This window comes from Macaca mulatta, chromosome 8 (assembly GCF_049350105.2).
Source record: "Macaca mulatta isolate MMU2019108-1 chromosome 8, T2T-MMU8v2.0, whole genome shotgun sequence".
Taxonomy (NCBI): Eukaryota; Metazoa; Chordata; class Mammalia; order Primates; family Cercopithecidae; genus Macaca; species Macaca mulatta.
Window position 1 is genome coordinate 104,789,373 of NC_133413.1, and position 13,064 is coordinate 104,802,436.

General features: G+C 36.0%; 1 protein-coding gene across 2 annotated transcripts in view; it reads right to left on the reverse strand.

Moving 5' to 3' along the window:
* RAD54B (RAD54 homolog B) overlaps window positions 1-13,064 on the reverse strand; it is a 100,291-nt gene that overhangs the window by 20,765 nt on the left and 66,462 nt on the right. For both annotated transcript variants that reach the window (XM_001088870.5, XM_077943866.1), the window contains 4 exons: window positions 11,487-11,649; window positions 7,310-7,535; window positions 6,484-6,691; window positions 235-374 (listed from right to left, as the gene is read on the reverse strand). In XM_001088870.5, the coding sequence (XP_001088870.1) occupies window positions 235-374; window positions 6,484-6,691; window positions 7,310-7,535; window positions 11,487-11,649 (737 nt within the window). The remainder of the gene's footprint in view (window positions 1-234; window positions 375-6,483; window positions 6,692-7,309; window positions 7,536-11,486; window positions 11,650-13,064) is intronic.

Below are 13,064 nucleotides of genomic sequence, written 5' to 3' on the forward strand. Positions count from 1 at the left end.
TAAGGATGAACATTTTTATATGTTTATTGTCATAATTCTTTGTGAAGTTTCTATTCATGAATTTTAGACAAGTGATGTCATATTCTAAAATAAGGAATGCAGGAAATGAAGGATTGTGGAGAAAAAGAAAGAGTTCACACTACTGATTTTTCTAAATCAAAATAATATGAAGTTATGGATAATTTCCTCAGACATATGGCTTTTTAAAAACTTATTTATTAGAGTAAATTATACCTCAGAAGCAGAAGGTTCTCTCGATAAAATGATGGGTTCTTCATATATTTTCCTATAAGATGACAAAGAGCCTAATATTCCTGGATTTACAAAATCAATTAATGCAAAAAATTCTTGCAGATCATTCTGAACTGGAGTACCTAAAGAGAGACAAAAATGAGGAAAAGGTCAAGTTTGTGTTTTACAATCACAATCTCAGGTTTATAACAAAACCACAATGGAAGTTTGGAGAAATTTATTCCCTAAAAGGAATAAATACAAGCAAATGGCCTAAAACTAAGAAAGAGCAGTCAAAGCAAGTTAAAAAAATATTAATCACCACATAAATTTTTAACTCTAGTTTTAGTTGCATACTAAATTCTTACATAATAGTATAGCATAATGATTGAGTGCAGGCTCACTGGAGTCTGACTTAGGTTCAAATCCTAACTGCACCATTTACTCCCTGAGTGACCCTGAGAAAGTTATTTACACCAATTTATTATCTGTAAAATGCAGATAATAATAGTCTTTCTAGGGTTGTGAGGATCAAAGTAGTCAATCCATATAATATACTTTGAATGGTGCCTAGAGCACAATAAATGTTCTATAAGTTTAGTAATTGTTACTGTTATTATAGCTATGTGACTTTGGACAAACTGCCTAAGTCCTTTAAACTCTGGGGTTTTTTTCATTTATAAAAGTATGAAGATAATAAATTCCCAGAATAATTATAATGAAAAGTAGAGACAATGGATATGAAGTACCCAGCAAAATGCCTGACACTCAGGAGACACTCATTGAATGGCACCTATTATTACTGCCTTTCAAAGTTATCAGATCAAATTAAGATCTTCACTGCCCAAAGGGTTAATACAGACTATAATGGATTAATATACCCTCTATATATTACATATAGTATGCAATAGCTTTTGGCTAATTTTCAAAGAAACATTAGCATGTTTCAATAATTATAATAGTGCCAAAAGAACATATAAATCAGCACAAACAATGTAATTTCAGCTGGCTTTCAAATAACAGATTAGAAAATGTTGTCCAAAAATATAAATAATGTGAAAAGTAAATAAAAATGCATTTATTTCACTAAGATGGATGACATAAATTTTTTAATGTCAAGGAATTTAATAATCACTTCCCTAAAGCTTAATGGGTCCCATACCCCCAGGTTGGACCAGCAATTGCTAATTTTTTAAAATTTAACACATCTAGTCAGTTTTTTGTTGTTGTTGTTGTTGTTGAGACGGAGTCTCGCTCTGCCGCCCAGGCTGGAGTGCAGTGGCGCATCTCAGCTCACTGCAAGCTCCGCCTCCCGGGTTTACGCCATTCTCCTGCCTCAGCCTCCCAAGTAGCTGGGACTACAGGCGCCCGCCACCTCGCCCGGCTAGATTTTTGTATTTTTTTAGTAGAGACGGGGTTTCACTGTGTTAGCCAGGATGGTCTCGATCTCCTGACCTCGTGATCCACCCGTCTCGGCCTCCCAAAGTGCTGGGATTACAGGCTTGAGCCACCGCGCCCGGCCACATCTAGTCAGTTTTAAATTTTTAGACACATCGTTGAAAGAGTTGGGAAAAATACATTTATGTTGGTATATATTCAGTTAAGCCTCTAAAAGAATATGCATGATGATGATAAACAAAGATTGGGGAGTATAGGAAAGAAGAGAAAGAACGGTAGAAGGATCACTGTGGTTGGCTTTCAGATATTCATCAAACCCCAAATGATTAAGTCAATCATAGTAATTCTGTCCCCTCCTTTGCAAATGACTGACATACACAAGGGTTCTTGTCTCATACTGGGTTCACTGGAAGCAGAGCCTAAGACAGTGATTTGTTTGCATGTGATTTACAGAGGGAGAGCTCTCAGGAGAAAGGGAATAATGGAATCAGAAAATGGTAGGGGAAGAAACTAAGCAAGAATGGCCTCAGCTTCAGCTAAATTACAGGGAGCTCTAGAGCATAAACTGCACCATAACGTTGGTCCTGAAATTACTCTAAGGCAAGGGAGCTGCCATTTGCTGCTTACCCCTAAATCAGTCAATCACTGATAGCAAACTATAGAGAATACAGCTCTCATTCAATCAAAGATAATTCTCCAGAAAGGGAAGGGGCTCCTCTCATTTGTTTAATCAATAGTACCAGCAGCTAAAGATTGGATACAACAGCCCAGAAAAGGAGAGCTAGAAAGGGCACCAAGAGGTTTCATCAGTAGCATGTGACCCGTCCTGGCCAATAAGACATGAGAAGTCATCACAGAGGGGCTTTTAAACATAGAGAAACACTCTTAAACATAGAGAAACAAGAAGAGCCAGTCCTGTTCTCCTTTGGATATCATCACATCTAGCTGTGATGTCTGGAACGGCTGCAGTCACTTGCTACCAGCCTGAGGATGAAGCCAACACCAAATATGGCAGAGCAGAAGATATAAAGAACCAGAATCCTTGATGACAATGTTGGGTTGCTGTAGCCTGCCCTACCTTTAGACTTCCAGTTATACGGGGGAATAAGCACATCTGATTCAGATCATCTGTTACCAGCATCTGAAATCATCCCAACTGATATATGAGGGGAAGAGGCAAAAGCAAAACTGGACAAAAGAAGAAAAGCAGAACACAAGAAGGGAACAGGAAAAAGGATTTAGGGCAGAAAAGAAGAAGAGAAAAGAATAAGGAAGGGGGCAAAAAAGATGAGAAGGGAAATATGGCTACAAGACAGAACCAATAGTATAGTATAGCATCATTATAAGAGTCTGTCACATTGCTTTCTAGTGATAATTTAGATCCCCATTTGCTATTTCAGTGCTCTAATTCTAGACTAGGTAAAACCTGTAGAAGAAAAATAGAAAAAACTAAAGATTTTTCAAGTCAAGTTGGTGTACTTACTAAGACTATGTTCAAGAGTATGGAAAAGAAACTTCTGAGAAAATGAAAGGATTCTTTATCTTCCCTACCTCTACCCTATCCCTACCACCAAAAAAAAAAAAAAAAAAAAAGCTTTTTCTCTGTTTTTTGGTTTTTTTTTTTTTTTAAAAAAAGAAAGAAATCTACCACCCAACCCAACACTGTCAATAACCTACGCCTATATCCTCCTGTAACCTCCACAGAAAGTTCTGAGAGCTTTTTATACACATTTATATTTTTCTTTTAATCCTATAAGCCCACTTATACAAATCTATACAGAAAGAGTATATGCTTGTAGATATTCATCACCACATTATTTATAACAGTAAAGAATTAAAAACAACCTAATGTTAAACTGAAGAATAGTTCTCAAGATTATGCATTATAGAAAAATGTTTACATGAAAGATATTTTGATGTGCACATGTATGTGCAAAAAGATGTGTTTTGTATGTACGTATAAAGAATTTTATAATTTGCATGTATGCTCTCTGTGTGTATGTACGAATAATAAAATATGTCAGGTGTTAACAATTAAGGAGGTGAGGTTGGAGGATGATTTCTGTTCTCCAGTTTCTAAACATTCGATAGCAGTATGTGTGTTTTTAAATTTTCAGTCTGTAAAAAGAATTTTGCTTCAAATCTCAGATTTATCTTTTCTATGATACAATGAAAGGGCATCTAAGATCTTATAATAATCATTCAGCTCCTATTGTGGGCTGAACTGTGTCTCCCTAAAATTCCTATGTTGAAGCTCTAACCCCCCAATGTGACGGTTTTTGGAGACAGGACCTTTAAGAAGGTAATTAAGGTTAAATGAGGTCATAAGAGTGGGGCCTTAATCCAATATGACTGGTGTCCTTATAAGAAGAGAGGGAGATACTCCATGAATACATTTGCACAAAGGATAGAGTACATGAGGACATAGGAGGAAGAAAGCTGTCTGCAAGCCAAGTATGGAGACCTCAATAGAAACAGCCAACATCTTGATATTGGACTTCCAGTCTCCAGAACTGCGAGAAAATAAATGTCTGTTGTTTAGTCTGTGGTCTTTTGCTATGGCAGTGCTAGAAGACTAATGCCCCTCTATCAATCAAACTGAATCCTAACCATTTTCCAGTAAACATTAACTCCAAAGCACTGGGCTAGATAATACAAGGAAACAAAATCAAAATCATTTTCATTTGATTCTTAGTTATTGAGCACCTATCAATTATATGTCACTGTACATAACTCCTATACAAACATGTACTTTCATAATAAGGAACAAATCATCTTGGGGTAAAATATCCCACGCATAAAAGCAAAGACTTCATTCAGGCAATTCTAAGAAGATAGAAACCAACAATGAGTATTTCTAAATTAAAAAGGTTAGTTAGGGCTAGTTTTTACCTAAATTCATAGTTCAGGGGGCAAGAGTGATATGGACAGCAAAACAGAAACAAGCTAAGATTGACAAAGGATACAGAGGACAATACTAATGTCTCAAATGAAACTATCTCACTGGTCGCTTTCGAGACATTCTTGTTGAATGAAATCCTAGATCAATTTTCTACTGCAGATTAAATTTAATTTGGAATGTTAGTTAAATTAGTATTTGCTTATCATTGAGAATATCAATAAAATTATATATTTTTGCTACAGAAAATTATCTGATTTTCAAGTGAGGAAGGAAACTACTTTTATTTTTTCAGTACTTTTCAGTAAATTTTATTTCTCACTCTTCTTTTTTCTTTCTTTTTCTCCTCCCTTCTAGTGCTAACCATTTTTACTTTATATCTGCAACTATTATTTAAATAAGTAATACTGACCCCCATCTTAAGCAGTAAGAAGAAACAGTCTTTTTCTCTTCTAACTCAGTGTTACTAAATTCAGCTAACTCATTTTTTTTTCCATTACTTTTCTGGCTCCAAGGATCTCAAGATCGAAGGCCAGTAAAGAAATCTGAACTGCACATTGGAAATCAAGTATAAAGAATCCACTCAGCTTCTCAAACAGCCAAAGATATGAAAATCATTCAGATTATGGTTCCTATTTCCCTGACTCATTTTTTCCTTTAAAAATGGCATTTTGTAAATATTCAACACCAGTTTTCCTATTCTTTGGTTTCCACTTCACTATTATTGACAAACATTTGTTGAGCATCTAGTAAATCCTGGGGGTAGAACTATGAGATTTGACCCTAGTCCTTTTGCCTTTATCATCGTGATTAAACTCAAAAAAAAAAAAAAAGGTCATTTAGCATTTCCCAAAATCATTTTTTTAAAGTATAGATCATTTTAAAAATCACTTTTGATAATGGTTAATACAATCCTCCTGTACAAATTGGAAGTCAAATGAAGAGGAATTTCTTAAAGGTGGATAATCTTCCCCACCCCAACACAGTAAGAACAGAAGAGGAGGAGTTTTCTCCTCTCTGTTGTTTTGGGACATATTTCCACCTATCTGTATAGGAAAGAGGTACAAGTTGTTGGTCACACTCCTTCTCTCTCCTCATTTAACTTCAGAGGAGAGCTGTGACATGCATAAACAACACATGAAGGAAAAAATGATGATGACACAGTAAGAATAATTATATCCTGACCATTCCTTCCAAAAGGGTTGAAGATGGTAGGGAAAATGAAGCCCCGAGTAGAAAATAGGGGAATTTTAAATATTAGTAATGACTACAATTCTCTTCTTTCTTCTGCTGACACAATGGCAGATTGGAAGGGCCATACAAAACCAAGATGAGATATGGGAGAAAAGCTACATTGCGCTAGTCTAGGCCTTAAATAACAAGGTAGAAGAAGATTCTTGTATTTACCATCCATCCCACCTTTCCAGACAGTTGGGTCCAGAAGCTTTGGCCAACAATCAACCATGCATATGTAGCACATACATATAAAAACAACTGATATTTATATTAAACACTCACCACCTGTCAGGTGGTTTTCCAAGAACTTTACATGGATTAACTCCTCTGACCCTCATGAGAACTTAAGTTAGATGGTATTATCATCCCTATTTTAGAGATTTTAAAAAACTGAGGCACAGAGACACTATATAATTTGCTTCCAAGTTGTTACAGCTATGTCAGACTCGGGAACCAAGCACAAGCAATCCAGTCTGATCTCCTAAATTCCTTATCATGATATCATTGTGTTTATTCCTAAAAAACCCCCAAGTCTGGGCTACAAAAAATTACACATGGATTTGAAGATTCAGAATCCTACTAAGAGTCAATTAACACAGGTTTATTAGTATAAATTCCATCCAATACTACCAGTTATTTGAATGTTAAGCATCATAGTACAAGGCTGTATGTTCACTAGGCAAAAATTCCAAAATATCTTCCCCAAACTGAATACTGACCAGTTAGAATTATTCTTTTCTCACAAGAAAGGCTAATGAGGGCTGCAGTTGTCTTAATGGCACTGTTCTTCAAACGATGCCCCTCATCACAGATTAGAAGATCAAATTTTATATTCTTAATTTGATCCAGGGAACGAAGTAACATTTCATAACTGATAATAAGAACAGAATAAAATATAGACTTGATGAATTCTTCAACTTTGTGGTCCTGAGGAAAAAAGATAGTATTTTAAAAATCAGGAAGAGAAATGATATGAAATCAAATTTAAGCAGCCTATTCCTGACAGTCACTTATTAAGAACTGGAATATGTTAACTCTTTCTGTCTTAGTCAACTGAGGCTGCTATAAACAAAATACCATAGATTGGGTGGATTAAACAACAGACACTTATTTCTCACAGTTCTGGTGGAAAGTCTAAGATCAGGGTGCTAGCATGGTTGGGTTCTGGTGAGAGCCCTCTTCCTGGCTTGCAGAAGAATGCTTTCTTACTGTATCCTCACGTGGTAGAGAAAGGAAGTTCTGGTGTCTCTTGCTCTTGTTACAGAGGCACTAATCTCATCACATGGCTCTACCCTCACCACCTCATCTAAACCTAATTACCTCCCAAGCCCACCTCCTAATACTGTTATACTGAAAGTTAGAGTTTCAACATATGAATCTGGGGGACACAAACATTCAGTTCATAACAACTCAAAACCAAAATGTAAGCTAAGACTCCATTTTTGTGCAAAAGGGTTAGGGAGTTAACAAGTAAAAACTGAATTACTGATTTGAAAAACTAGATTTTTTTTTAAATGACTAAGGCTAAATTTTCAAGTTTCTTACCTGATCAACAGTAAATATCTTGATCCTTTCACTTCCTAGCCACTTTTGAAATTCTTTCTTCCAATTATTCACCAAGCTTCCAGGTGTGACAATTAGTGTCTTCTTTATTACTGGCTTGCCTCCATAGGGTCCCTGACACTGCAGGGTCCAGATGAGCGAAATACATTGCAATGTTTTCCCTAAACCCATTTCATCAGCAAGAATAGCTCCACATCTGCCATTCATTCTGTTAGAAATAATTTTACTTCCTTTAATCACAATAGAAAAATATTTTATGCCCTTAAAATCATCAAGAACCAGAAACTGGTATTTTTTAATGACACTGAAGACTCTTTTAGTACTTTATTAGCTGATTTACAACACATCTTTTGCATCTTTGATAATTATATCCATTACATATTGTCAACTAAATTACCAAAACATAAATCTGAAATTAGAGAGTTGAATCTAAATCATCTGCTACTATTACATGTACATATTTAGAGGCTAGAAATGAATTCCAATTTTATATCTGCATATGGATAATTTAACTATAACTGTGTTTCTCATCGCTAAGAGTTGAGTGATTTTTATTGGTTTCAGATATCAAAACAGTTTAAAATATATTGTTGTATTATATTTAATCAGCAAGACCTACTGAGCTGTATTTTATGATTCTGTCAGTAAATGAAGTCCTCAACAAAAATAGCTCCCTGCATCATAAAAAAATTAAACACTAAACACTTGATATAATACACATAATTTAGTAAAAGTTGTTATCCTACAGACCTACTATGTTATATAATTTAAAATTAAATGTTATTAGGGATATTATTAGTAAGATCATGTATTTTTATGCCACTTTATATTCCTAAAGACCTTAGCAGTGTATGTTTTATATTTTTAAAGTTAAGAAAGTCCAAGGGAATTAAGGATATTACAAAAATGCATAAGTATACAGTTGACCACTGAACAAGAAGAGTTTGAACTGTGAAAGTCCACTTATATATGGGTTTTTTCCAATAAATGTTATAAGTGAGTGTGCCTACCTCTCTTGCCTCCCTTCTATCTCCTCCACCTCTTCCGCCACCTCTGCCACTGCTGAGACAACCAAACCAACCCTTCCTCTTCCTCCTCTTACTCAGTCTACTCAACATGATAAGGATGAAGACCTTTGTGATGATCCATTTCCTATTAATGAATAGTAAATACATTTTCTCTTCCTTATGGTTTCCATCATGCATTCTTTTTACTGGCTTACTTTACTGTAAAAATACAGTATATAATACATATAGTATATGAAATTATGTGTAAAATGAGTGTTTATGTTATCAGTAAGGCTTCCAGTCAACAGTAGTTTATTAGTTAAGTTTCTCCCAAAGTTATATGCAGATTTTTGACTACACAGTGGGTCAGCACCCCTAATTCCTGAGTTGTTCAAGAGTCAGCTGTAGTTTGTTAGCTAATTGTATTTCTTCTTAGTAGAAATTAAGAACCAATATGTAATTTTGTATTTGTGTTCCATTTCAAGGTATAGAGAAAAATATTACCAACATAAATTACAGCTACTATTTAGGTAGCTGTTTTAGATCAATAATTTGGTAACAAAGGACCAAATGTCAGCCAAATGAGATACAGTGAATAGCAAAGAGAAAATACAGATTCATCTTTTCATGGTAAAGAGAAGGGAGCAAATAGGAAGCCTTTATGGAGAAGATGTATCTTGAGCAAAATTGTAAAGGGTAAATAATTGCTACACTAATGAGGCAGTTGAATATAGTTGGAGCTTGAACTGAAAAATATGAAGCTACCATGGTAGGTAGAAGACAAAAGATGAGTATACTTATCCTTGAGAGTTTAGACTGTATCTTATAGATCAGCATCTCCCAAACACTAGGATTTTATGACTACTATCATGATTTGTTGCCATATCTGTGATACTATATGTTATTATTTTTCTTCAAATCAACTCATTTTTAACTTAAATTTGAAAAGAAAACTCATTCTAAGCATAATTTATCTGTGAAACCAAAAGTTTAATATGCTATTTTTCTTTTTTTTTTTTTTTTTCTCGAGACAGAGTCTTGTTCTGTTACCCAGGCTGGAGTGCAGTGGCCTGATCTTGGCTCATGCAAACTCCGCCCCCTGAATTCAAGTGATTCTCCTGTCTCAGCATACTGAGTAGCTGGGATATAGGTGTCCACCACCACGCCCAGCTAATTTTTGTATTTTTAGTAGAGAAGGGATTTCACCATGTTGGCCAGGCTAGTCTTGAACTCCTGACCTCAAGTGATCCACCTGCCTTGGCCTCTGAAAGTGCTGGGATTACAGGTGTGAGTCACCATGCCCAGCCTATTTTTCTAATAATTAACTAAATATGCTACTATTCAAATTTTTTTAAAAGGCTTGTCCACTTGCCACCCCAAAATAGTCCCATATACTGCCAGTGGAGTAGGGATCACAGTTTGGGAAACCCTGTTCTAACTTCTGAGAGTCTCTGAATGATTTTAAATAAGGGAATGCCAAAGGCAGGGCGCGGTGGCTCACGCCGGTAATCCCAGCACTTTGGGAGGCCGAGGCGGGCGGATCACAAGGTCAGGAGATCGAGACCACGGTGAAACCCCGTCTCTACTAAAAATACAAAAAATTAGCCGGGCGCGGTGGCGGGCGCCTGTAGTCCCAGCTACTCAGGAGGCTGAGGCAGGAAAATGGCGTAAACCCAGGAGGCGGAGCTTGCAGTGAGCCGAGATCGCGCCACTGCACTCCAGCCTGGGCGACAGAGCGAGACTCCGTCTCAAAAAATAAATAAATAAATAAATAAATAAGGGAATGCCATGTTCAAAACTGTTTTTCAGAGAAAACTGAAGATGGTGGCTTTAAGTAGAATACATCTGAGAAGCATCAGAAGCAAATATATAAGTTAGAAGCCATTGCAATAGTCTAGATAAAATATGATATTTTTATGACATCAGTTACTAGAGATGCTGCAGTGGAAGACAGAAAAGATTAGGAAACAATATTTAGTAGGTTAAAATAATTAAAAGTTCAGGTTTGACTAGATTCAGAATGTGAGAGAAAAGAAATCAAAGATGATTCTGAGAACAATTGGGATAAGACCTTCAAAAGAAAAAGCAGATTTGGGAGAAAATGTGAGTCTAGTTAATAGTTTCTGGAAGACAGTATTCCCTTAACTTGTCATCAGGCAAAGAGTTCTTAGAGTTGGGGAGAATTTCATTTCCAACTGCCTTTAAATGACAAATTTTAAAATCAAGGGGCTTGGCATTTAAAAACAAGGCAAAACAAAACCAAAACAAACAAAAAAGACTGGAAGAAATGTTAGCAGGGGCCTTTGATTCTTTTTTCTCCTGTTTTTTTTGTGTCCTCTAGAATATCTTTAAAAGATGATACTACTATTCTTTAATCAGAAAATGCAAAAAGGAAGAAGAAACTTTCTTCTATTTTCAGATGTGGAGATAGAAGAAAATCTTTTTCCAAAATTATCATAACCAAGCCAGGCGCAGTGGCTCATGCTTGTAATCCCAGCACTTTGGGAGGCTGAGGTGGGTGGATCACTTGAGATCAGGAGTTCAAGACCAGCCTGGCCAACATGGTGAAACCCCATCTCTACTAAAAATAAAAACATTAGCCAGGCATGGTGAAGCACACTTGTAATCCTAGCTACTCAGGAGGCTGAGATGCAAGAATCACTTGAACTTGAGAGATGGAGGTTGCAGTGAGCCAAGATTATGCCACTGCACTCCAGTCTGGGCAATACGGCAAGTCTCCATCTCCAAAAAAAAAAAAAAAAAAAAAAAAAATTCTCAGAACCAGAATTAAAAGCCTCTTTCACTTGTTCTCATGACCCTTTACCATAACAGTAGTGAGCTTTTATTATACCACATTAAGGCCAATTGCATTTATCTGTTTACTCAAATACTTTAAAAGTCCCTTAAAAGTAAGGACCGTGGTCCTGATTCCTGTATGCCCACCTCCTAGCAGTATGTTTGGCACATGGCATCTATCAAGAACTACTTTTGAAATAAATGCACACATTAAGCACTATTCACCTTTCCTACCAATTGAAATTCATAGTATACCCTCAGGACTCGTTTTATCAGGATCTTCTTAGAAAACCATTATTGTGTTACAGGTTAAATCAAAATTAAGATTAGATTAAACAAATGATTTATTTTCCTACCTCATTCCCATTACACATTCATAAAGGAATATGATTCCTTCTTTCTGATGTGGTCGAAGATGATATACAAGGTAAGGATCAATCACTACATCCACAAGAGGGAAACAGTTCTTATTGAATACCCACTGGTGATTCTTATCTGGTCGTGGCATAACGAGGGAATCTTAAAAAATGGTAAAAGTACAAGTATTGTAATTTCACTTTTTCAGCAACCAACATTATCTTGTTTTCATTACCCTAAGATAGAACTGTTTGCCACCATTTGTTTTGTTTTGTGGCCAAAAACAAGTCCAAAATTTAGTCACAGTAATGTTACCCAAGGGCACAAAATTTAAAAAGAAAATCTCATGCCTTACTGATATACGATTTCATGCAAAGAATTATGAAGAGCCTTCCAAACTTCACATACCCAAAAGTGCTTCAAAAGCACTGAAATTCACTATTGTCTAGTAAGGAATTCAGTAAGCCATAACATTCAAATAGTTCAGTATTCAGAGCAAAGAGAACTATTTCCAGCTGAAAGCACAGGCTGGAATTTTGCCAAGATGCATTTGCCAATGTTCACAGCTTCTCATTCTGAAAAGGCTCCCCAAATTTAACATATAGGGTTTCTATCTTTTCAGTCCTAAACACACTAACAATGATCATTACTCCTATTAATTGGAACTGACAAAAAATGATAAATTTTCCATTGACTATGCACCATTATTTGCTTGAAGTTAATTACTACATTCATGAATATCAAGTTCATAAATCTTTTTTTGTTTGTTTGTTTGTTTGAGACAGAGTCTCACTCTGTTGCCCAGGGTGCAGTGCAGTGGTGTGATCTCAGCTCACTGCAACCTCTACCTCCCAGGTTCAAGCAATTCTCGTGCCTCAGCCTCCTGAGTAGCTGGGATTACAGGTTCGTGCCACCAAACCCGGCTAATTTTTGTGTTTCACCATGTTAGCCAGGCTGGTCACGAACTCCTAACCTCAAGTGATCTTCCCACTTCAACCTCCCAAAGTGCTGGGATTAAAGACATGAGCCACTGCATCCGGCCTCATGAACCTCTTTAAAGCAGCACGAAGTCATCATAGAATAACAATGTAATTCTTCAAAACTGTGCTACACAATTTAAAAGATTTACTAAAATACCACCCAAAAAGGCAAAATCAAATATAACTAGAAGGCAGGTCTCAACTGATAAATCTGAAATTAGATAATAAACCCACCAAAATTATTTTGGGGATATATTTGCATGCCTACATCATGGTTATAAAAATTGAATTAGATAAAAAAAGAAAGAAGAATGAGGAGAAGAGGAGATAAAAAGAAATAGATTCCAGTCGACTATGTAAATATTCATCAGTGTGGAACTATATTGTCACAGGAATAAGAGCTTGGTCATGTTTACCATCAACAAATACCTAGAGAATAAGTTTTCTGTGGATTTTCCTAGGATTCTGAGTAACTGAAAGGAACTTTCATCTTTAAGGTCAATTCCTGTTAGGTAGGGGACTAGGAAGTAAAAACGGGAAATTTAGTCCTTGGCTTTCCTCTATATCACTGTAGCAAAGAGTGTACTCCTTGTGGAT